Source organism: Panthera pardus, unplaced genomic scaffold (genome assembly GCF_024362965.1).
Source record: "Panthera pardus isolate Hobbes unplaced genomic scaffold, ASM2436296v1 HiC_scaffold_13, whole genome shotgun sequence".
NCBI lineage: Eukaryota > Metazoa > Chordata > Mammalia > Carnivora > Felidae > Panthera > Panthera pardus.
The window spans coordinates 848397-873348 of record NW_026526688.1 but is presented as its reverse complement, the minus strand read 5'-3'; the positions used below and the strand labels follow the sequence as shown (position 1 = coordinate 873348).

Below are 24952 nucleotides of genomic sequence, written 5' to 3'. Positions count from 1 at the left end.
TGCCCACTACGGCCCACAGCCTGGGGGTGGGGTCCCTTCCCTGTACAGTCTCTATCTTCCGTGGTGCAGAAGTTGTTCAGTCAGCCCTCAGCTCTTCCTCAGCAGGAATTGCTGGGTTAAGAGCGGTGGGTTTGGGGTGTCCTGGAGGAGGTGAAGTCAGGGTCTCCCTATGTTGCCATCGTGGCCCAGGACCAATCCCGATCACAACCTAATTTGGAAAAAGGATCCCTGGTGATGTATTCAAGTGAAGGACCCCGAGATAAAAATCATCCTGGATTAACCACGTGGGCCCTAAATCCAATGGCTGGTGCCCTCATAAGAAGAGGAGAGGCCACAGGGAGACAGACAGGGACAAGGCTGTGTGACAGTGGAGACAGCAGCTGGAGTGATGTGGCCACAAGCCAAGAGATGTCAAGATTGCTGCCAAATGCCACAACCTGGAGAGCCCCGCCCCCCCCCCCCCCAAAGCCTGTAGACACCTGCACTTTGGACTTCTGGCTTCCAAAACCATTAAAATCTCTGTTGTCTTGTCTTAGGCTGCTGATTTCACGGTTATGGCAGCCACAGAAAATGAGGGCAGTTACCAATCTTTTAAAATTAGTTCAGGTTGATATTAACCTTGAAAACACATATGTGCTATCAATTCTACTATTAAATACAGAAGACACTGGGAGAGAAAAACTCTGCAGACACTGCCTCATGAGAAACATTTTATAAACCAAAGCAAACATCACATACAAAATGTGGCCATTTTTACCCAAGCAAAACACAGTGAAGCCCTCGTGCACAGTCACTAATACATGGTCCCCAGGTGGGCCTCCTTTGGCATCTCTTTCAGAATCCCAGCAGGAACTGGACGGCATGTCAGCTCCTGTCCCCGATGTACCACACTCTGCTCTAACAGCTGCTAATTACTGTTTTCCCTTACACATCGATTCATCAGAGGTTGCCTATTAAACTCAGCTTTTTATCCACACATTTTCCAAAACAGATCAAGGGTTATAGTATCTTCTCCTGCTAGCCAAACACCCACATTTACTCATCTATCTATTTAAAGTCACTTTATTACATCAGATTATTAGTCTGTCTTACAAAAAGAGATTTTAAAAGAAAAAGTTCAATTTATTTAAGAAATGATGAAAAGCTGGGGCGCCTGGGTGGCTCAGTCGGTTAAGCCTCTGACTCTTGATTTCAGCTCAGGTCATGATCTCACGGTTTGTGAGTTCAAGCCCCACGTCAGGCTCTGCGCTGACAGCTCAAAGCCTGCTTGGGATTCACACTTTCTCCCTCTCTCTGCCCCTCCTCTGCTCAGGCGCTCTCTTTCTCTCAAAATAAATAAATAAACATTTAAAAAAACAAAAAGAAATGATGAAAAACTGTTTTCAGTTTTTAGCAACAATATTGCTAAATCTCGCACCCAACACCCTCAAGGACTGTTGAGGAAGGCGTGTTCCGTGGAGCACACTGGGCAGGCGGGAGCCTTTCAGCCTCACGGTTCGCCCAGCAAGGAGAAGCCCCAGCCTGCACACACCACGTGCTCTTGCGAAGGAAACACGGTCTCTCAGAAGTTCAGAGTGGAGCTCCCTGAGCAGGGTGCTCAGGCAGTCCAGCTCCCGCGGCTGCAATGTGGGTGGGGCAGTGCCCTCTGGCCCTGACACCTGCACACAGCGCTGACCATCACCTCCTGCCTGCTGTCCACCTGACAGACAGACTCACCAACACTGGTGGTGATATCCATACAGCTACGAACCCAATCAATTCCTCTCCACTTAAGTTCAGAACGTGTGTCCATAACACATGATGCAGAGATGACAGCAATTCTGTGCCAAGGGAGCACATCCCTGGAACAGGTTCAGGAGACAAACTCAGTGAGCCACACACCTATTATCTAGGTAAACCGACTCTCAGGGTCAAGGCCACAGTGAAATTTATGAACGTGCACCAACACAGGAAATAGTGGGCCCAGAAGCTTAGTGAGGAATCCACTACAGAATCCAGTACAGAGTGGATTGTTAGAGACCAACAGGACCAGAGAGGCAGAGGCAAACAGCTGTTGAGCAAATTAGATGTATTTATGTGTAGAACTACAGCACAGCGTGTATGGTTATCTCAGTGTAGACAGAGAACCACCACGAAAAGTGTGGCAGAGGGGACAGGGAGCCGGGACAGAGGTCAGTAGCTAACTGCAGTTATCAGTTACCGTAGGAGCCAACAGTCAGCATTCAGAACAGAAGGAACCAAGGGTACAATATAAAGGTGTTACTGTAAAGGTGAAAATGAGGGGGAAAAACCTTCCCCAATACTGAAAGAGTAAAGGCGACACGAGATGACAGGCTCTTTGTTGTGTGTGTAGGGAAGACTGTACACAGGCACCGAGATACACACACAGTTACATCTGAAACACTGAGAACTTAAACCAGACAGCAGGAAGTGTGCAGGGCGCAGCCATCAGAAGGACGAGAGCTCTGGATCGGCCCACAGAACAAAATCAAATGCAAATACTGAATACGAGAAACACATCTATGAAAAGATGGTGAAAAACAGAATTTATGGGTCCCAAGAAAAACAACTGTCAAGGGAAATTATAGCATTAAATACAGATATTGATAAAAAAAAAAAAAACTTAATGAGAGTAAATAATTGGAACGTACAATTCAAAAAGCTAGGAAAAGAATTACTAAAGATAAAAGCAAATACCAGTAAGTAGAAAAAATGGTGGCACTAAAAAATAAATCCAAAGCTAGTTCTCTAGAGAAGACAATCAGCAAGATATACCACAAGATAGCTTATCAGAAAAATAAGAGTACAAATACTTAAATTACAGAATGAGAAGAAAATTACAAATGCAAACAGAAAATTTTAAAACCTGTGAAGGACTATTTTATAAAACACTGTAAATTAGTTACAAGAAATAAAACTGATTTTTTTTTATTGGTGTCTTACTAAACTTATATTTTTAAAAAACTATCAGATTTTTTTCCCTTAGAAGTAGGGCAGGTAATTATATGGGGCGCCTGGGTGGCTCAGTAGGTTAAGCGTCCGACTTCGGCTCAGGTCACGATCTCGCGGTATGTGAGTTCGAGCCCCGCGTCGGGCTCTGTGCTGACTGCTCAGAGCCTGGAGCCTGTTTCAGATTCTGTGTCTCCCTCTCTCTCTGACCCTCCCCCGTTCATGCTCTGTCTCTCTGTCTCAAAAATAAATAAATGTTAAAAAAAAAATTAAAAAAAAAAAAAGAAGTAGGGCAGGTAATTATAAAGTCTACTTAAGAAGCAGCAGCAAGGAAGAAAAAGAAGACAATTGGGAACAAGAATAGTAACAAGGGAGAGCATCTCATCCTGATACTAAAACCCATCATAAAACCTCATGAAAACTGCCTCTGGTCTAGTTCAAGATGGCAACACAGGAGGACTCTGAACTCAATGCCTCCCTTGGATATATCGAATCTGTGACACAGAGAACAATTTCCCCTGGGGGGGTGGGGGGGGGAAGGCTGAGTAACTCTCAACACATGGAATGAACGAGAAAAAACCTATATGGAAGCAGGTGGGCGAGGCTGAGATACGTCACTGTAAACCCCACCCCCAGCACAGGGACACACAATGAGGAGGGAACTCACAACCCTAAGCCTGTCCTGAGGAGGAAAGGATTTGAAACTGACATTGGGAACCCCAATTTTTACAGCCTGCACCTGAGAGACAAGCCCTCAAAATGTCTAGCTTTGAATGCCAACAGGGCTCAATCCATGGACACAAGGTTGTAGCTAACAGAGGAATGGCTCTCAAAGAGCTCCAACGTGCAGACTCTCCCACCCTGGGGCCCAGCACAGGCGCAGCTGGCTAGAAAGTGCCCAGACTTTCTGTGAACGAGGCTCATGTGCTTTTTTATAAGGCACTGGCCTGGGGGGGGGCAGGGACATAACTTAACACACATCTCGAGGCCTACTGATCCACTCTCCAGAGACAGAAGCTGGCGGGCGACATCTCTGTGCTCTCCTGCCTCACGTTAGGTCTGGAAAGGAGCCTGTACACTCATCAGACATGCTATTTGCTGTGCTCCCGCCCCAGAGGCACCCCTAGATCTTCTGGCTCTGAGTAGCCAGCATGGCTCAAGCTGGGGGCTCACAGGACCAGATATACTTGCCTACTCTACAAACTGCTGCCCAAGGGGCTGGCCTCCCATCGATCAGAATCAATGTGCTGGTTGAGATCCTCCCCTTTGGAACAATGACTGGTCTTGACGCACTCAACTACTGGGAGCCATTAAGAATAAAGCAGGCTGGCTGCCTGCACAATCACAAAGATGTGAGAGGTGATCAAGACTGAGGGCAGGGTTGACCGAGAAGCTGCAACTCCTACATAAGACCAACCCTTCCAGCCTGGGAGAGGTGGCGGTTTCCTCTAATGCATAAAACTCACACAGAGAGTCCAGCAAAATGAAGCAACAGAGTTATATGTTTGAAACCAAAGAACAAGATAAAACCTAAGGAAATCTTAGTACCACAAAGATAAGTAACTTACCTGATACAAGAGTTCAAAATAATGGTCATAAAGATTCTCCCTGAGCTTGGAGGAAAAATGAAGAAAGAATCTCAAGAAAGAAACAGAAATATACAAAAGTACTTAGAAATCCAGAGCTAAAGAACACAATAACTGAATGGAAAAATACAGCAGACTAAAGGAAAGCAGAAGAAAGAATGAGTGAACTCTGAAGACAGGGCAACAGAACTCCCCCAATCAAAGAAGCAAAAAAGGTAAAAGAATGAAAAAGAATTAAGAGAGCTTAAGGGAAGTGGACCAACATTCTCATTACAGGGAGAACAGAGAGAAAAAGGGCAAAAAAGTTAAGGAAACAATGGCTAGGGGTACCAGGTAGCTCAGTTGGTTAAATGTCCAACTCGATCTCAGCTCAGGTCTTGATCTCAGGGTCATGAGTTCAAGCCCCACATTGGGATCCGTGCTAGGCGTGGAGCCTACTTAAAAAAAAAAGAAAAAGAAAAAGAAACAATGGCTGAAAACCTCCTTACTCTGGGAACAGAAACAGACATCCAGACCCAGGAAGCCCAGAGAGTTCCAGTAAGATGAATTCAAAGAGATCCATACTGAGACACATTGTAATTCAATTGTCAAAACTAAAGGACAGGGCAAGAATTTTAAAAACAGCAAGAGAAAAACAACTGGTTGTATATAAGAAAACCCTGTAAGACTCCCACAGACTTTTCAGTGGAAACTTCGCAGGCTGGAAGGAGGGGCATGATGTATTCAAAGTGCTGGAAGAAAAAAACGCCAACTGAGATTACCGTACCCTGCACAGCTGTCCTGTAGAACTGAGGCAAGATGGTTTCCTAGGCAAGCAGGACTTACAGGAGCTCATCACACTAGATGAGCCTTACAAGAAGTGCCTGAGGGACTTCTTCAAAATAGGGGGAGGGGGAGAGGGGGAGAGGGAGAGGGAGACACAAAGGAATGATTCCAAACTCCGTTTTAGAGGTTAGCAGTGCTTTCATACCAAATTGGACACAAACAGCATGAGAGAAGAAACTTACAGGTTCATATCCCTGATGAATATAGATGCAAAACCCTTAATCAAATATTAGCAAAGCAAATCAACATAACATTAGAAGCATTATACACTATGATCAAATGGGTTTATTCCAGGCATTCAAAGACGGTTCAACATCTGCACATCAATGTGATATACTACATTAACAAAAGGAAGAATAAAAATCATATGATCAACATAACAGATGCACAAAAATAATTTGACAAAATTCGACAAACATTTAGGACAAAAACTCTCAGGAGGGTACAGATGAACCTACCTCAACATAATAAAGGTCATATATGACAAGCCCACAGCTAACATCATACTCAATGAAGAGCTTAAAGCTTCTCCTCTAAGACCAGGAGCAAGACAAGGATAGCCACCACTTCTGCCACTTTTAGTCAACATTAGACTGGAAGTCCTTTCTAATTTTGCAAGAAAAGAAATAGAAAGCATTCAAATTGTCAAGAAAGAAGTAAAACCATCATTATTTCCTGGTGACATGATCTTCTACATAGAAAACCCTGAAGACTCCATCAAAAGACCATTAGAATAAATGAGGTCAGAAAAATGTAGGATACAAATATGTAAAAATCTATGTTTTCTAACACTAATAAGGAACTCTCAAGAAGATAAATTTAAAAATTCAGTAAACAGCTTCATTTACAATTAATTGTGCCAAAAAGAATAAAATACCTAGACATAAATTTAACCTAGGAGATTAAAGACTTGTACACAGAAAACCACAAGACATTGATGAAATAAGCTGGAGATGACATATAAATGGAAAGATATTCCATGTTCATGGACAGGTACAATTAATATTGTTAAAATGTCCATACCTGAAAGCAATCTACAGAATTAATATAATCCCTATAGAAATTCCAATGACATTTCTCAAAGAAATAAACAATCCTAACATTTATATATAACCACAAAAGACCCCAAATATCCAAACCAATCTTAAGAAGTACAAAGCTGGAAGCATCATGCTCCCTGATTTCATACTATGTTATAAAACTATACTAATCAGAACAAAATAGTATAAGTAAATAAAGATGGTCATGGGTCAATGGAACAGAACAGAGAGTGTAGAAAAAACCCACACATACATGGTCAATAAATTTAAGACAAAGGAGCCAAGAATATCCAATGGGGAAAGGACAGTCCCTTCAGTAAATGGTGCTGGGAAAACTGGACAGCAACATGCAAGGAAGAGGAAGCTGGACCACTTTCTCACCCCATTCACAAAAATTAACCCAAAACGTATTGAAGAATCAAATGTAAGACCTGAAACTATAAAACTTCTAGAAGAAAACAACAGGCAGTAAACTCCTTGACAGTCATCTTGGAAATGATTTTTTTGGGTTTGACACCAAAAAGCAAAAGTAAACCAGTGGGTCATATCAAAACAAAAAGCTTCTGCAGAGAAAACCATCAACAAAATAAAAAGACAACCTTCCAAATGGGAGAAAATATTTGCAAATCATGTATCTGATAAGAGGTTAATATAAAAAAGCGTCTTTAAAAACTCATTCAGTAAAAGAAAAGAAAAAAGAAAAAAAGAGAAAAGAAAGAAAGAAAAAGAAAAAAAGGCCAAACAATCCAATTTAAAAAGGAGCAGAGAATGGGGATGGACATTCTTCCAAAGAAGACACACAGATGCCAACAGACATATTACAAGGTGCTCAGTACAGCAGTAATCGGGGAAATTCCGCTCAAAACCACAATCAGAGACCACCGCACACCTGTCAGATCGTCTAGTATCAAAAAGGCAAATAGCAAGTGTTGGCGAGGACCCGGAGAAAAGAGCCTTCATGCACTGTTGGTGGAGGTGCGAACTGGCGCAGCCACTGTGGAAAACAGTGTGGACACTTCTCAAAATATTAAAAATAGATACCCTATGATCCAGCAATTCCACTTCTGGTTTTGTTTCCAAGAAAACACCAATTTGAAGAGACGTGTGCACCCGTATATTCAGTGCAGCATTACTTACAACAGCCAAGACATGGAAGCAGCCCGAGTGTCCACTGACTGAAGATGATGTGTGCACGTGTACACATATACACGTACATACATGCACATATGCACGTACACACTGGAATGTCATTCAGCCATAAAAAAGAAATCCGGCCATTTGTGACAACAAAAAAATAAAAAATAAAGTCCTGCTCCAACGAAACCAAACTCAGGTATTGTGGAGCCTGAAGCTTATAAAAATTTAGGAATCTTAAGAAAAAGAAAATATTTATGTTAAATTTTAAAAACATAATCACAAAATACACATTCTGAAAAGGTCACAAATACTACAAAACAAACACAAAAACAAAACACATTCCAACTACATCCGCTAGATTAAATGATAAAAACCAAACTCCAGCTGGCGTTCACCAAAGGGGAACCTTCTTACTGTCAGAAGCAGGAAAACGTAGGCCTGATCCTACTGAGGGCTCACACAAGGTCACAAGGACCTGTCTTTCAGCTCCGCTGCCAGCGGGGACAGCTCTGCTCCCCAACTCCACGGGGTCGCCAACTCCTAGCAGCTCGGCTCCCATCATCACAATGCTGAGTCTAGCAAGTGGGGGTTGGGACTTCACCAAGAGCTCAAACAGTCCAGAACCCACACCTTCTGGCTGTACCTGGCTGAAGCCAGTCACTATGCCAGGACACAGTATGTGCTGGCTGCTCAGCCGTGCTCACCTAATCCACAATATACAAACATCTGTTGTGTTTCCATATATTAATAACAAGATACCAAAAGGAAAAATTAAGACAGCAATCCCAATTATAATTGCACCGAAAAGAATATCTAAGAACAAATTTAATCGAGGAGGTCAAAGACACGTATGCTGAAAACTAAAGGACACTAAAAAAAAAAAAAAAAAAAAAACCAAAAACTGAAGACGACACAAATAAATGGAAAGACATGCTGTGTTCACAGACTGAAAGAACTAATATTGTTAGCATGCCCACACTACCCAAAACAATCTACAGATTCAACGCAATCCCTATCGAAAGTCCAAAGGCACATTTCACAGAAGCAGAACAAATAACCTTAACATATATGGAACCATAAAAGATTGTGAATAGCCAAAGCTATCCTGAGAAAGAAAAACAAAGCTGGGGGCATCATGTACCCTGATTTCAAACTATATCACAAAGCTGCAATACTCAATACAGCGTTGGCATAAAAGGCATGCAAATGAACAGAACAGAGTATGCAGAAATGGATCCTCATATATGTGGTCAATTAATTCAGAATGATGGAGTCAAGAGTGGGGAAAGAAGAGGCTCCTTAGTAAATGGTGTTGGGGAAGTGGACGCCTTCATGCAAAAGAAGGGTACTGGATCACTACCTTACCCCAAGATTAGGTCACAATGGACTAAAGACTTGAACGTAAGACCCGAAACCATAAAACTCCTGGAAGAAAACATAGGGGTGAGCTTCTGGATATTCACTGGTCTGGGTGACAATTTTTAATCTGACACCAAAAGCACGGGCAACAAAAGCAAAAATAAACAAGTGGAACACATCAAACTAAAAAGCTGTACATACGGGTGCCCAGGAGGCTCAGTCAGTTGAGCGTCTGACTCTTGATTTTGGCTCAAGTCATGATCTCTCAGTCATGGGATCGAGTGTGCAACCTGCTTAAGATTCTTTCCCTGGGGCGCCTGGTGGCTCAGTTGGTTAAGTATGACTTCAAGCACCAGAGGATCTCCTGAATTCTCTATCCATCTTCGTGATCAGAGACCCATTTGGCATTCTCGTAGGGGAACCAAAAATATGGCCTCTTTCCTTTTTCCTTGGCAGGGGACCCACAACTGAACTGGTATTTTCAGTAGAGTTGACAATACTTTCTGTGGAGCCCCAAATTTACGATGCCCGCCACTGCTATGTCCACTGAGAAGCAAATGACCAAAATAAACCTTAAATTATCGAAACTGAGATTTGAAACAACGTTCAATGAGATGTCAATAAAAATAATGCAATGAAAAGGTTTAATAAACTAAACGCAAAGGGAGAAGATGCTAGAAATGTCACTGTTAAGGCAGAGCTAAGCCCCACATAGCTGCCACCCACCCCCACCCCACCCCCCCCCCCCCCCCCGCCACCACCACCCTTCAGCCTCACAGGAGCGCTGCCTTCTCTCAGAGGCCTCCTCAAAGCCTGCAGCTACTAAGCACGGTGCAATCTGATGGGAAAGGCTACCAATTCTCAAAGACACAGTATCCGGACCCTCCTCTGCGATACCTTCCTTTGCAAAAATCCTACAAGATCTGTCACCAAATGTCACACTGAGTAGCAACAACACCCTGGTGGGGGGACCGAGCCAGATGAGGACTTAGTATGGTTCTCCCCAAGCCAAAGGCTCACGGTGTATCTGGGGGCTGCTCCCTTTTCTCCTCATCCAGTCTGTTGCCTACTATCTCGTTGACCATGTTCCCCACCATCCGACTGCATGGACACTGCCCTGGGCACATGCGCATCCTCCCTCCACTAGAATCCCAAACTGGGTATCCCGTCATCACTGTGTGGCCCAGCCCACCCACCCTCTCTTGTGCATCTACAGGGGAGTGAAGAAACCTCCCCAGGAGGGTGCAAGATGAAGTACCCACGTATCAATCAGTGCTCTGCCGTACAAGACTCTGTACGCTCCACACATCTTTTAAGGGAAGAATGAGGCATGCAAAATAGAGGTGAATGTTCACTCCATCATCAACCTCCACAGTATCACGAATGTTGCTTGAAAAAGCAGCTTAGTCAGGATTCAAAGTATGAACGGGTCAGCCCTACCTGAATTAACCCTGTTGAACCAAGTAATTTCTTACCTACATGCTCAACTTTTAATCCTAAAATGAGGCAAAAAGAGAGCAAGGGGATATTTAAAGGTCTTGTATCCTCATGCCCATTATAAAACATTTTACAAAGCTGGTTAGAATCTTGAGTGTGTAAATTATTTTTACTAGCTTTAGAAAGCCCATCTTCAACCAAAGAATTGGGAATGCTGTTTCTCACAGACATTCAGAGGAAGAGGTAATTTTCCTCAGCAATTTGAAATGGTGGTTACATATGGTTTTATTTTCTGCAAATTTTAGTTCAAAGTTAAATTGCTTTTTCTTCCAGGGTAAGAAAAATATCAGACACTGGCTATATAGTTCTGGGTCATCTGTGGCCTCTCCCCACAGGTTAGGATATGCATTTTTGTGGAAATGGGCAAAAGGAGGAGAACAAAGAAAAAAAGAGTAGGAAAAAGGGCAACCAGAAGGTGTAAAGGACAGACAGTTAACTCATTCCGCCTTCACTTCACCCAACGAATAAAGCCGTCTCAATAAGCACAGCTGGATAGGTTTCGATGGCGCAGAGAAGCATCGGTCAGCAAAGCTTACTATTTCAAAGGATTTTTAAATGAAGTTTGAATGGGAGTGGGTGAGGGGAGAGTTTACAGGGAAGAGGGTGAGGGAGACAGGTGGAAACGGAGTTTATCACGTAAAGAAACATAGCTTGAGTGGATTTTCGCTAACTTTGTGTGTATACAGAAAAATGTGTGGGAATGTGTGGGGAAAAATACACAAGGAAGAAAAGACAAACTCATGCAAATTCCTTAGAGTAGAAGTGGCAGTAACATCGTATTTCACACCTGACAGCTTTTTCAGTCTGACATTTCCCAGACTCTTTACCCATCCTAAAATGGTGACTTCTGGAGTCTCCACGTTTAACAGTAGGTCATGAGGAGTCCATGCAAACATCAACCATTTCCACATGTATTCAACCAACCTTGAATTTAAATAATTTGCTACGAAAACTGGAAGACAAAAAAATAACTTAAAATTCACAGCTGTGTGACATTATCTAATACTGATAGCATGCATAATTACCAATCTTATATAAAATTTACATTCATCAAGATTAAATAAAATTCAGAATGGAACAGAAATGCCACAATATATACATGTTACCTTTACTATAATTATAATCTGAAATATATCCTATAATTTGAACATAGTCAAATACTGCAAACCAGTCTCTAATCTAAAGCACTACATATCTGTCAGAAAATCAGACAGGCTGAAGTGAAAAATAAACTATTGGGACTACATCAAAATAAAAAGCTTCTCTACGGCAAAGGAAACAATCAGCAAAACTAAAAGACAACATACAGAATAGGAAAAGATATTTGCAAATGACATATCCGATAAAGGGTTAGTATCCAAAATACATAAAGAACTTATACAACTCAATACCCCAAAAAACAATTAAAAAATGGGCAGAAAACGTTTCTCCAAAGAAAGCATACAAATGACCCACAGACACATGAAAAGATGCTCAACATCGCTCATCATCAGAAAAATGCAAATCAAAACCACAATGAGATATCACCTCACACACCTGTCAGAACAGTTAAAATCAACAACACCAGAAAGAACAAGCGCTGGTTAAGGACGCAGAGAAAGGGGAACCCTCGTGCACTGCTGGTGGGAATGAAAACTGGTGCAGCCACTCTGGAAAACGGTATGGAGGTTCCTCAAAAAGTTAAAAAGAGAACTACCCTACAACCCAGCAATTGCATTACTGGGTATTTACCCAAAAAATGTAAAAGCACTAACTCACAGGGATACATACACCCTTTGTTTGTTGTAGCATTAGTTACAAGAGCCAAGATATGGAAGCAGCCCAAGTGTCCACTGACCAATGAACGGATGAAGGAGAAGTGGTGTATACACAACGGAATATCACTCAGCCATAAAAAGAATGAAATCTTGCCATTTTCAATGACGTGGATGGAGCTAGAGCACATTATGCTGAGCAAAATAAGTCAAAGACAAATACCAAATGACTTCATTCACATGTGGAATTTAAGAAACAAAGATGAGCAAGGGGAAAAAAAAGTGGCAAAGCTAAGAAACAGACTCTTAACTATAAAGAACAAACTCATGGTCACCAGAGGGGGAGATAGGTGGGCAATGGGTGAAATAGGGGATAGGGATTGAGTACACGTCTCATGATGAAAAAAATAATAAAATGATTTCTTGAAAATGAAAATCAGATGTCCTCCCTGTTAAAAATACAGAGTTGGTAATCATGCAAATGCAAAATTAAAACATACAGTGAAACTGAGGTGGCTGGGTGACTCAGTTGGTTGAGTGCCCGAATTCAGCTCAGGTCATGATCTTGCGGTTTGTGGGTTCGAGCCCGGCATCGGGCTCTGTGCTGACATCTCAGAGCCTGGAGCCTGCTTTGGATTGTGTCTCCCTCTCTCCCTGCCCCTCCCCCACTCACGCTCTGTCTCTCTCTCTCTCTCTCAAAAACAAACATTAAAAACAATTTTTAAAAAATATATACCGTAAAATCAATTACTAGATCCATAACACCTTGAAGAAAGAAGCCCTGAGATCTTCCTAATCCTTCGGATGTTCAAATTGCATTTGTGGTAGAGACTGCCGGTCACCATCCCCGCTTCTGTGTTCACACCATCTCTGAGGTTTATCTGAACACACAGCTGTGCATCAGAGAGACCACGCCCCCTAGTTCCCATGCATCTCATGCTCCAGCCAAGATGTGAGCAAATGTGACACACGCGTCCTGCTCCTCTCCTGCCCTGCTGACTGGACCATAGGTGCTGTGGGCGATACGCCCTCTTCGACTGTGCAGAAGGGCCAGCAGAGCACCAGCACAGAATGTCTTTCCATCCCTGAGCAGAGTCACTACACCAACTCAGGATTTCCAGGGAGAGAAACAGACTTCCTGTCTTGTGCAAGCCACTGTCATCGGGAGTCTCAGATACATGCTGCCAAGACCGTATCTTCATTTCCTGAGCTCCTCAGCTATGACGTGGGGTCGATAGTAATCCTGTTTCCTCAGATTACTGTAAAGGTTACCTGTTTTACATAGAAGAGAGCAGCATCTGTCGGTGGGCACTACACAGTCTACTGTGTGTCTGGGCAAACTCAGCCAGAGTACAAGTTATGGAGCTTTTCTGGGACTTCAAAAATAGAAACCATAAATGTTAGGCAGGCAGATGGCGTGGTTCTGGTATAACTTACATGCTGTGACTCAGGTTGCGCTGGTTATTCTCTCTCTCAAGTTCCCGACTCCAGGATTCACATCTCTTCCATCCATCTTCTGTTTTAATCCAGCTCCATCCAGGAGATCTCCAGTCCTGACCCAAAAATGGCATAGTTCCCCTGCAAAAGAATTTATGTTAAGAATTTATGTAATTAGCAAGTTTCCTTTCATTCAGAACGTTTTAATGTTTATTTTTGAGAAAGAGAACATGTGCGCGCACACGTGCACACAAGTGGGGGAGGGGCAGAGAGCGAGAGAGACAGAATCAGAGGCAGGATCCAGGCTCTGAGCTGTCAATGCAGGGTTCGAACCCACGAACTGTGAGATCATGACCTGAAGCTGAAGTCAGATGCTCAACTAACTGAGTCACCCAGGTGCCCCTCATTTTTAAAAAATGTTTATTTTGAAAGAGCAGAGGGGAGGGACAGAGAGAGAGAGAGAGAGAGAGAGAGAGAATCCCAAGCAGGCTTTGTGCTGTGTAACACAGGGCTTGATGTCACAAATCAAAGATCATGACTTGAGTTGATATGAAGAGTCAGGATGCTTGACCAACTTGAGCCACCCAGGCGCCCCGAGAACATTCATTGATTCTAAAGAATAAAGCTCTTAATATTTAAATGTCTGCATGTGCCTTAAATGCTGGCTAGACACAGGGGAGCAAAGAGGACACAGTACCTCAGTGGCACCAAAACGATAAGAAGGGCTACGTATTGGTGGACGCACTAGCCCAACACTGCATCTGTCAGGAAAGGTTTACCTGAGGGGCCATCTCAGCTGGGACCTGGAGAACAAGTAGGGGTCAAGGAGTGAGGAAGAACGGGAGCATTACAGCAAACAGAAAAACCCTCTGCACCAGAAATTAGAAGCAACGGAACACGAGACATATTTGTGTCCAGCGCTGTATGTGCGTCAACCTGGTTGCGGCTCACAGTAGGACAGCAAGCATAGGGAGCTGTGAGAAGGGAGACTGGAGCAGTGCCCAAGTCAGAGGACTGGACTTTCCTGCAAGGGCAGCGAGGGGCCAAGAAAGGAACTTCCGCAGGTACACGATTCGATTAGACCCAAGTGTTACAAAAGCCTCAGGGTCCCACTGTGAGGACGGAGGTCGGGGGACACGTGGCGGGAAGAAGAGTTAGGACTGGCAGCTATGGAATACAAGCCTTTACGAGGTGCAAGAGGAGGGCTGCAGAAGACACAGATGCTAGAAGCACTTAGGAGGCAGGGTCACCAGCAATCAAGGCCTTGTTTGTCTTGCTCTCTGACACTAAGGGGACCAGCTACCACACGCTCAGCTATGCCCGGGAGAGGCCCGTGGGGCACGGAGCAACCCCAGGCTGGCTGCACGTGTCAGGGGAAGTCAGAGAGACAGATTTGAGTTTGTTGAACCTGCCTCTGAGATAAGGAATAAAGAAAGAAGAGACATTAATTCCAGTTTTGGACAGGCCTGTCAGATCTACTGAGTCCGTGGCGACAGGACAGCACTATACTAGAATCCGCGTATAAGGACCCAAGTATAAAAATCATGACCTTCAGGGCACCTCGGTGGCTCAGTCGGTTAAGTGTCCGACTCCTGGTTTCGGCTCAGGTCATGATTCCACAGTTCATAAGTTTGAGCCCCACATTGGGCTCTATGCTGACAGCATGGAGCCTGCTTGGGGTTCCTCTTTCTGCCCCTCCCCTGCTGGCTCTCTCAAAATAAATAACTTTATAACTTGGTGACAAAAAGAGCTCAAATACTAGCTCTTCCATTGCCCAGACTTGCCTTCCCGTGGCTCAGTGCTTCTCAACCCTCACTGTGCGTTAACCTGTCTAACAGTCTTAGAAGCTTTTAGAAAATACAAGTGCTTGGCTTCATTCCAGACAATTAAATACAAGTATTTGTGTGTGACAGGTACGTGCATTTTTTTTTAACAATGCCAGGCATGCAAGGGAGCTCAACAAACATTGAATGGATGCATATACAGATCCATCGCTCAGAAGAGAGAATAAGGCTGGAGAACACAATAGGAAAACCGTCAGCATTCAGGGAGTCACCAAAGCCATAGGAATGATACCTATGGAATGATACCTACGGATGTTTCCCCCACAGAGAGTAACAGTGGGAAAAAAACAGAGGCAAGGGAAAAACTCTAAGGGACAATGACATTTAAGAGACAAGCAGATAAAGATGAGCCAAGAAAGGAAATTGAAAAGGAAGAGCCTAAGAGGTAGGCGGTAGGGAGCAGGAAGACAAGAGAAGAATGTATTTCAAATGATTGGCAGAAAGGAAAACATTATTAACAAGCTAGTATGGTAAAAATTCAAAAGTGTATGTTGAATTTAGCTACAAAAACATAACTGATAGCTCAACCAAAGATAGTTTCAATAGAATAATGTATTATGTTAATCTCAAGTCCAAAGTAGACTTGGAGCATTTCTCTAATGTACAGTGTTTCTAACACAGAGTACCTGAGTGATAAAAGTTTTTCAAATATAATCTCCCAACTATATTATAACTAACAAAAAATAGGCTACTAGATAGACTTCGATACTGGCTTAGAAGAGACAAAAAAAGGAAAGTCCAAGTCTTCAGCAACATTGCTGGGTCAATTCTACATGCTCATTTCCCTAAATGGCATATGAGATGTTCTTGTATACCAAGAGGATCTCAAAACCCCACTCAACTTGAGCTTCCAGCAAGAACACATCTTTTATAGTCCCACATTCATTCACTTAAATTCTTACTTTAGAAAGTACTTAAATATCCCTGTTTAAATACCAGCACTATTTTGGTAAGCATCATCTTGCAGACTTGTTTCAAGCTACCAACTACCCTAAAATGCAAAAGCTACCACCCATGTCTAGTCAATTCAGTTAACTAGAATCGTCTCCAATAGTATACAATGATTTTCTAAATTTTCATGAAGCTTCAGATATAGTCCAGAGAACACTCCTAACCCAAGAAGGCAAGATGCTCTGAAACAGTTTAGTCTCATAAAACACACACGAGGGAACAATGTGTAACGAGGACCATCTCTGAGATCTCTCGTTATCACAGATTTGGAAAAATCCGTGTTTAAAAAAACTAGCAACCATGCAGAATACTGCTAAACAGACCAAATATAGGGGTGCCTGGGTGGCTCAGTCGGCTCAGGTCATGATCTCACAGTTTGTGAGTTCAAGCCCCACATCAGGCTCTGTGCACAGAGCCTGCTTCAGATCCTCTGTCCCCCACCCCCTCTCTGCCCTTACCCCACTCTTTCTTTCAAAAGTAAACATTTAAAAAAATAAATAAATGGGGCACCTGGGTCCTGCTTCAGATTCCAGGTCCTGCTTCAGATCCTGTGTCTCCCTCTCTCTTGCCCCTTCCCCACTCACATGCACACGCTCTCTCTCTCTTAAAAACAAATAAACATTAAAAAATAAAAAGAAAAGTGAGAAAACACAAATAATGTATGGAAATATATTTTAAAAACATAAAAAAATGTGTATGTATGTACTGAGTGAGAGAATAACTAAAAGAAATTCAAAGTAAAAATCCAGCCATCTAGGACCTCTGAAGAAAAACTAGGACGTGATCTTGGCCTTAAAGCCCATGGTTAGATCTTAAGTGGAGAGACTAGGGAAAAATACCAATCCCAGAAATGGTGGGCAAAAAGAAACGAAGATGGGAATACAAGTGACACCTTTCAGAATAGTGAACAGAACAGGTCGGCTAGGAGAGAAATCTTTGGGAAGGCTGGTAGGCAGGGTGGAAAGGTGTTCAGAAGCCTTGAACATCAAAGGTGTCCAGACTTTATTCTCCAAATAAAAGTTTTTGGGCAACGTGGTGATGTGAGCAGTGCTGTTCTGAGAATGATCTGCCTGGGTCTGTGGAGAAGACGGAACGGGAGGGTGGAGGCGGAAAGCACAAGTAATCAAGCAAGAGAAAGCTCTGCCGACACCACCACTAACACACTTTCTTAAAAGATGATGACGCACGTTGTACTTGTCTAGTTAGGCACTAGGCCCACTCACCACTTAATACACGTCTATTCAGGCCTCAAAAGCAACTTCTATCACGTTTAACCAAAGTTTTCACTGTGAAGAGTCAGCTTAGTATTCCAAGTAAGATAATCAACTCTTTTGCAACTACCTCTGCGAGCAATGAATGGTTAGCCTGAATATTTCACACGTAGGTGTTTGTACTTACAGGGATTGGAAGGAATGAAATGCAGCTACATAAAAAACGGTACATTTCTGGGGCGCCTGGGTGGCTCAGTCGGTTGAGCGGCAGACTTCGGCTCACATCATGATCTCGTGGTTCGTGAGTTCAAGCCCTACATCGGGCTCACTGCTGACAGTGTGAAGCCTGCTTCAGATTCCCTGTCCCTCTCTCTGCCCCTCCTCCACGGGTGCCCTCTCAAAAATAAAACATTTTTAAAAAATAGTACATTTCCAAGGTTTTTATTTTCAACACCGAGGAAAAGATTTGTTCCGCTGTAGACATGAGGATTCCAGAGATTTGACATATTATCTTCTTTGGGTCACAATGAAGCTTCATTTTAAGGTGTAATCCTATACAGTTCATGAACTAAAGCATACTCTGGAAGAAGACTTATTAGAAACAACAAAAAGCCATCAGGGAAAAAGCAAGAAGCAAAATGGACAAGAAGCAATGTGAAAGGTCTGGTACCAAATTTTCAAAAATACTCCCAACTTGAGCCATCTAAATTTGCAGATCAGAGCTACTACTAAACTTCTGGAATGATGAACCCATCACTTTTGACGGAAATATATTTATCTGTCTTGCTAAAGACCTGAATTGCTACACCTCAATAAATTTTAACTAAAATCACATTTGTTTTAAAAATTTCAAACACAAAAATAAAAGCAAAACTTACTCCTGAAAATTATTAAGCATGTAAGAGCAGCTACTCAGAGGCGGCTACTCTGTCGTGAAGTAGCTGGTACAATTTGCAATTTTATGCACAGGTCATGCTAACGGATGTCAGAGAGCATAGGGGCTGAACTCTCAAAAATCTTCACTTCATCTCTATTGCACACAGCAGGGCATGGGGGTGGAAACTCCCAACATGGGAGGCAGGTCAAACCCAGAAAGGTCTTCCTCCAAGCATTTTCCTTTTCTTAACTAATGATACAATAGCAATGTGTATTAGATCTTAGTATGAGTTAGGCATTCCTATGATCAACTTACCTGTATTACCTCAGCCCTCACACTGCTATCACACTTCTATCTCACACTTCTATCTAAAAGCTAGAAAATGTTGCCATCCCCCTTTCTACAGGCTTAATTCTCCATTTTACAGATGAAGAAACTGAGGCACAACATCTGGCGGAGCTGGGAGTTACATTCCTACAGTTTCATTCCATGGTCTATGCTCTATGCCTGCATGTTTATAAAAAAAATTTTTTTAATGTTTATTTTTGAGAGAGAGAAAGAGAACGCGTGCACGTGCGCGAGCGGGGGAGGGACAGAGAGAGAGAGGAAGACACAGACTCCAAAGCAGGCTCCAGGCTCTGAGCCGTCAGCACAGAGCCCAACGCAGGGCTCGAACTCACAAACCATGAGATCATGACCTGAGCCGAAGCCGGACACTCAACCGACTGAGCCACCAGGCACCCCATATGCCTGCATGTTTGTGACAGCAATTCATGAGCACCCTGTGAAAACAAAGGTCATAAAACTGTGGTTTGTTGTTGGTTTTTTTTTTTTTTTTTTTTTTTACTGTTACCTTATATAGATCATATCTGGCGCTGTATGCAAAAGTAATGAGTGATCTAAATATAAAAACACTCAGGAAAACATACCAGCCTTGTAAAAGGCTACATGTACCTCACTGTTTGTCTTAAGTTAGGTGAAAAGGAACCACAGGAACGGGTACTCACAGCCCTTATTAAGTTCATCCCCCAGACAGTGAAAGCTGTCCTGTGCAGAGCTCAAGGCAATGCTACACATACTATACTCAGGTAAGAAAATCACAGACAATAGCAAAGCAGTTCCACAGTCAAGGAAAATAGCTGGCAAGCGAGTTTCTTTTCCCCTTATTTCTTATGTCTTAACATAAATTTTGAGTAAACTTCCATTGTTCCGCATCAAGAAAGACTGGTCATCAATTTCACAAGCACTTGATCTCTTTCACTACTTTCTTATCCTTACAAGATTTCCAAATAATTTAGAGCCAAACATGAACACGGCTTATAAGCATGGAAGAACTTGATGCCGAAAGAACATCAAGAGATGGTGAGCGGTGGATTGAGAATCAGAAATGGGATTTACTGTAACAAGGCCTGAGTGAGGATCACAGAGGCTTCCAAGAAACAGAGACCAGGAAATAAAGAGGGAAACTAAAAAGGAAGAGGAGTATGAATTCTTAGGTAAGAATGCGAAAACGTGTATTCTGATTAGGGATAGAGGTTACAGATTTGGAAAAGGCAAGAAATGAGGGTTTCCAGAGAAAAGAACAGATTCTTAAGAACATCCTACTAAAGAATGAATGGGCGAACCAAGAAGTTAAAGAGGAAATTAAAAAGTATATGGCAGTCAATGAAACTGATAACACCACAACCCAAAAGCTCTGGGACACAGCAAAGGTGGTCATAAGAGTAAAGTATATAGTAATCCAGGCCTTCCTAAAGAAGGAAGAAAAATCTCAGATACACAAACTAACCTTATGCCTTAAGGAGCTAGAAAAAGAATAGCAAATAAAACCCAAAACCAGCAGAAGACAGGAAATAATAAAGATTAGAGCAGAAATTAATGCTATCGAAGCCAAAAAAAAAAAAGAAAAACCAAAACAAAACAGTAGAACAGATCAATGAAACCAGAAGCTAGTTCTTTGAAAGAATTAACAAAATTGATAAACCACTAGCCACTTTGATCAAGAAGAAAAAAGAAAAGACCCAAATAAATAAAATCAAGAATGAAAGAGGAGAGATCACAACCAACACAGCAGAAATAAAAACAATAATAAGAGAATATTATGAGCAATTATATGCCAATAAAATGGGCAATCTGGAAGAAACAGACAAATTCCCAGAAACATATACACTACCAAAACTGAAACAGGAAGAAATAGAAAATTTGAACAGACCCATAACCAGTAAGGAAATCAAATTAGTAATCAAAAATCTGCCAAAAAAAACAAGAGTCCAGGGCCAGATGGCTTTCCAGGGGAATTCTACCAAACATTTAAGGAAGAGTTAACATCTATTCTCTTGAAGGTGTTCCAAAAAATAGAAATGGAAGGAAAACTTCCAAACTCTTTCTATGAAGCCAGCATTACCTTGATTCCAAACCAGACAGAGACCCCACTAAAAAGGAGGACAACAGACCAATTTCCCTGATGAACATGGATGCAAAAATCCTCAACAAGATATTAGCCAACCAGATCCAATAATACACTAAAAAAAATATTTCACCACAACCAAGTGGGATTTCTACCTGGGATGCAGGGCTGGTTCAATATCTGCAAAACAACGCAATTCATCACATCAATAAAAGAAAAGACAAGAACCATATGATCCTCTCAATAGATGCAAAGAAAGCATTTGACAAAATACAGCATCCTTTCTTGATAAAAACCCTCAAGAAAGTAGGGATAGAAGGAGCATACCTTGAGATCACAAAAGCCATACATGAACAACCCAACACTAATATCATCCTCAGTGGGGAAAAACAGAGCTTTCCCCCTAAGGTTCCCCCCCTAAGAAACAAGACAGGGATGTCTACTCTCGCCACTGTTATTCAACATAGTATTGGAAGTCTTAGCCTCTGCAATCAGACAACACAAAGAAATAAAAGGCATCCAAATCAGCCAGAAGGAAGTCAAACTTGCACTCTTCACAGATGACATGGTACTCTATATGGAAAACCCAAAAGGTTCCACCAAAAACCTGCTAGAATTGATTCACGAATTCAGCAAAGTTGCAGGATATAAAATCAACACACAGAAATCAGTTACATTCCTATACACCAACAATGAAGTGACAGAAAGAGAAATCAAGGAATGGATCCCATTTACAGTTGCACAAAAAACCATAAAATACCTGGGAATAAATCTAACCAAAGAGGTGAAAAATCCGTACGCTGAAAACTATAGAAAGCTTATGAAAGAAATTAAAGAGGACACAAAAAAATGGAAAAAGATTCCATGCTCCTGGATAGGAAGAACAAATATTGTTAAAGGGTCGATACTATCCAAGGCAATCTACATATTCAATGCAATCCCTATCAAAATAATAACAGCATTCTTCATAGAGCTAGAACAAATAATCCTAAAATTTGTATGGAACCAGAAAAGTCCCCAAATAGCCAAAGCAATCTTGAAAAAGAAAAGCAAAGCAGGAGGCATCACAATCCCAGACTTCAAGCTATACTACAAAGCCGTCACCATCAAGACAGTATGGGACTGGCACAAGAACAGACACTCAGATCAATGGAACAGAATAGAGAACCCAGAAATGGACCCACAAGCGTATGGCCAACTAATCTTTGACAAAGCAGGAAAGAATATCCAATGGAATAAAGACAGTCTCTTCAGCAAGTGGTGCTGGGAAAACTGGACAGCAACATGCAGAAGAACGAACCTGGACCACTTCCTTACATCATACACAAAAATAAACTCAAAATGGATGAAAGACCTCAATGTCAGACAGGAAGCCATCAAAATCCTCAAGGAGAAATCAGGCAAAAACCTCTTTGATCTTGGCCACAGCAACTTCTTACTCAACACGTCTCCAGAGGCAAGGGAAACAAAAGCAAAAATGAACTACTGGGACCTCATCAAAATAGCTTCTGCACAGCGAAGGAAACAATCAGCAAAACTAAAAGGCAACTGACAGAATGGGAAGAGATTTTGCAAATGACATATCAGATAAAGGGTTAGTATCCAAAATCTACAAAGAACTTATCAAACTCAGCATCCAGAGAACAATCCAGGGAAGAAATGGGCAAAGTACATGAATAGACACTTCTCCAAAGAAGACATCCAGATGGCCAACCGACACATGAAAAAAATGCTCAACATCACTCATCAGGGAAATACAAATCAAAACCACAAGGAGATACCAGCTGACACCTGTCAGAATGGCTAACATTAACAACTCAGGCACAACAGATATGGGCGAGGATGCGGAGAGAGAGGATCTCTTTTGCATTGTTGGTGGGAATGCAAGCTGGTGCAGCCACTCTGGAAAACAGTATGGAGCTTCCTCAAAAAACTAAAAATAGAGGGGCGCCTGGGTGGCTCAGTCGGTTAAGCGTCCGACTTCGGCTCAGGTCATGATCTCACAGTCCATGAGTTCAAGCCCCGCGTCGGGCTCTGTGCCGACAGCTCAGAGCCTGGAGCCTGCTTTGGATTCTGTGTCTCCCTCTCTCTCTGACCCTCCCCCGTTCATGCTCTGTCTCAAAAATAAATAAATATTTTAAAAAAAAATTTTTTTAAAAACTAAAGATAGAACTACCCTACGACCCAGCAATTGCACTACTAGGCATTTATCCAAGGGATCCAGGTTTCAAAGGGACACATGCACCCCCCATGTTTATAGCAGCACTATCAACAATAGCCAAAGTATGGAAAGAGCCCAGATGTCCACTGATGGATGAATGGATAAAGAAGATGTGGTAGGTATATACAATGGAGTATTACCCGGCAATCAAAAAGAATGAAATCTTGTCATTTGCAACTACGTCAATGGAACTGGAAGGTATTATGCTAAGTGAAATTAGTCAGAGAAAGACAAAAATCATAGGACTTCACTCATATGGACTTTAAGAGACAAAACAGATGAACACAAGGGAAAGGAAAAAAAACAGGGAGGGGGAGAAAACAGAAGAGACTCATAAATATGGAGAACAAATTGAGGGCTGCTGGAAGGGTCGTGGAGGGGGGATGGGCTAAATGGGTAAGGGGCACTACGGAATCTACTCCTGAAGTCATTGTTGCACTATATGCTAACTCATTTAGATGTAGTTTTTAAAAAATAAAAAAATAAAACAAGTTAAAAAAAAAAAAAAGGAAAGAACGGATTCTTCAGATGCGTGAGTTTTCAGAGTGAGTCTGAATAGGCCCACAGAGAGCAGTGGAATACAGCAGGAAGGGTCCAAACGGAGTTCACAGTGAAGAGGAGGACGCAAAGCCCAGGCGTCAGCTGAGAGCGCAGGGAGTCAGGCACTGAGAGGATGCCAGCGCCACGGACGAGGACAGGGGACCGAGGACCGCGCAGCAGGTGAGGCGCGGTGTAGACGAGGGCAGGGGACCCAAGACCGCGCAGCAGGTGCGGTGCGGATAAGGAGCGCAGGGAGCAGGGGGTATCTCTGGAAGTAGAGGCTCGGGGCACGGGGCCACCGGCTCCAAGACACGAAGGAACCCCGGGAACAGCTGAGAAGGCGGGGACGCGGCAGGGGACGCGCAGACCCCGAGGGAGGCGCCCCCAGCGGGGGAGCGCTGGGCGCGGCGGAATCGCGGGCGTGCGGGGTGGGCGGCGGGCAAGGGAGGCCGCGCCGCGCAACGGAGGACCGCCTCTGTTCCCCACCCGGCGCGCCGAGGGTCCCCAACCCTACCTGGCGCGGGGCGGGCTGGGGGGAGGGGGATCGCCGTCCCCACCTGGAGCGCAGACGCCCTCGGTCCCCACCTGACGGCCGAGCGGAGGTTTATTGCCGGAAGTCGTCCACCGCCTACTGGGGAGCGCTGACAAGAAGCCCCGCCCCGGGCCGCGCTGATTGGCAGGTGCGGCTCCGCGTGGCCGTGTTGCTACCCGGCTCCCCGAGGCCGAGCCGCGCGCGTGCGCAGTGGGCACCGCCGCCGCCTTTCTGCGCGTGCTCAGTGGGTGCAGCTGGTCTGCAGACCCCCGCGGGCGTGGCGCGGCGTCCCCGCGTGGGAGGGCGCGCGTGCTTCCTGTGCGCGCTCCTGAGGGTGCAGCGCAGAGGGGCTGGCAGAACCTGCTCGCGGAGGGTACCCGGGACCTACCCGCCGTCTGCTCCAGTTTCCAACCGCTGCTCTCCCGGAAACGCCTCAATGTCAGAAATGCACTTTACATTTGCCCCCAGCCTCTGGCGCGCCAGTTACCTTTTGTACTTAAGTTTAAGGCTCAAGCATTTTCCGTTTATAGACGATTTACGGTATTGAGATCTTTCAGGAAGGGTGGAGACGCCCCGGAGGGCCTTCTTGCACCTGTGGGCTTTTCCAATCACTAACCAAGAACGTTGGTGTCGGTGGAAGGGGAGGAAAGAGGAAGGCCGGCGAGTCAGGTGGCTGAGCTGGGTCCCAGCCAGACTTCGGAGGCTTGCAGGCGGGAATGGCTAGTGATGAGCTGTGGCAATAAATAAGGCTTCACCACCCTGTGCCTCATTTTCCCAGAAATAAA

General features: G+C 43.5%; 1 protein-coding gene across 10 annotated transcripts in view; it reads right to left on the bottom strand.

The window, feature by feature from the left end:
* Positions 1 to 24284, bottom strand: part of FBXO25 (F-box protein 25) — a 53013-nt gene extending 28729 nt beyond the window's left edge. For 8 of the 10 annotated variants that reach the window (XM_019427991.2, XM_019427988.2, XM_019427992.2 and 5 more), the window contains exons 1-2: positions 24150 to 24256; positions 13585 to 13725 (exon numbers count right to left, since the gene is read on the bottom strand). In XM_019427991.2, the coding sequence (XP_019283536.1) occupies positions 13585 to 13718 (134 nt within the window). In that variant the 5' untranslated portion in view covers positions 13719 to 13725; positions 24150 to 24256. Of the gene's footprint in view, positions 1 to 13584; positions 13726 to 24149 lie in introns of all 10 variants that reach the window. The other 2 variants (XM_019427984.2, XM_019427985.2) reach the window with 2 other exon arrangements.
* Positions 24285 to 24952: the final 668 nt, after the last annotated feature.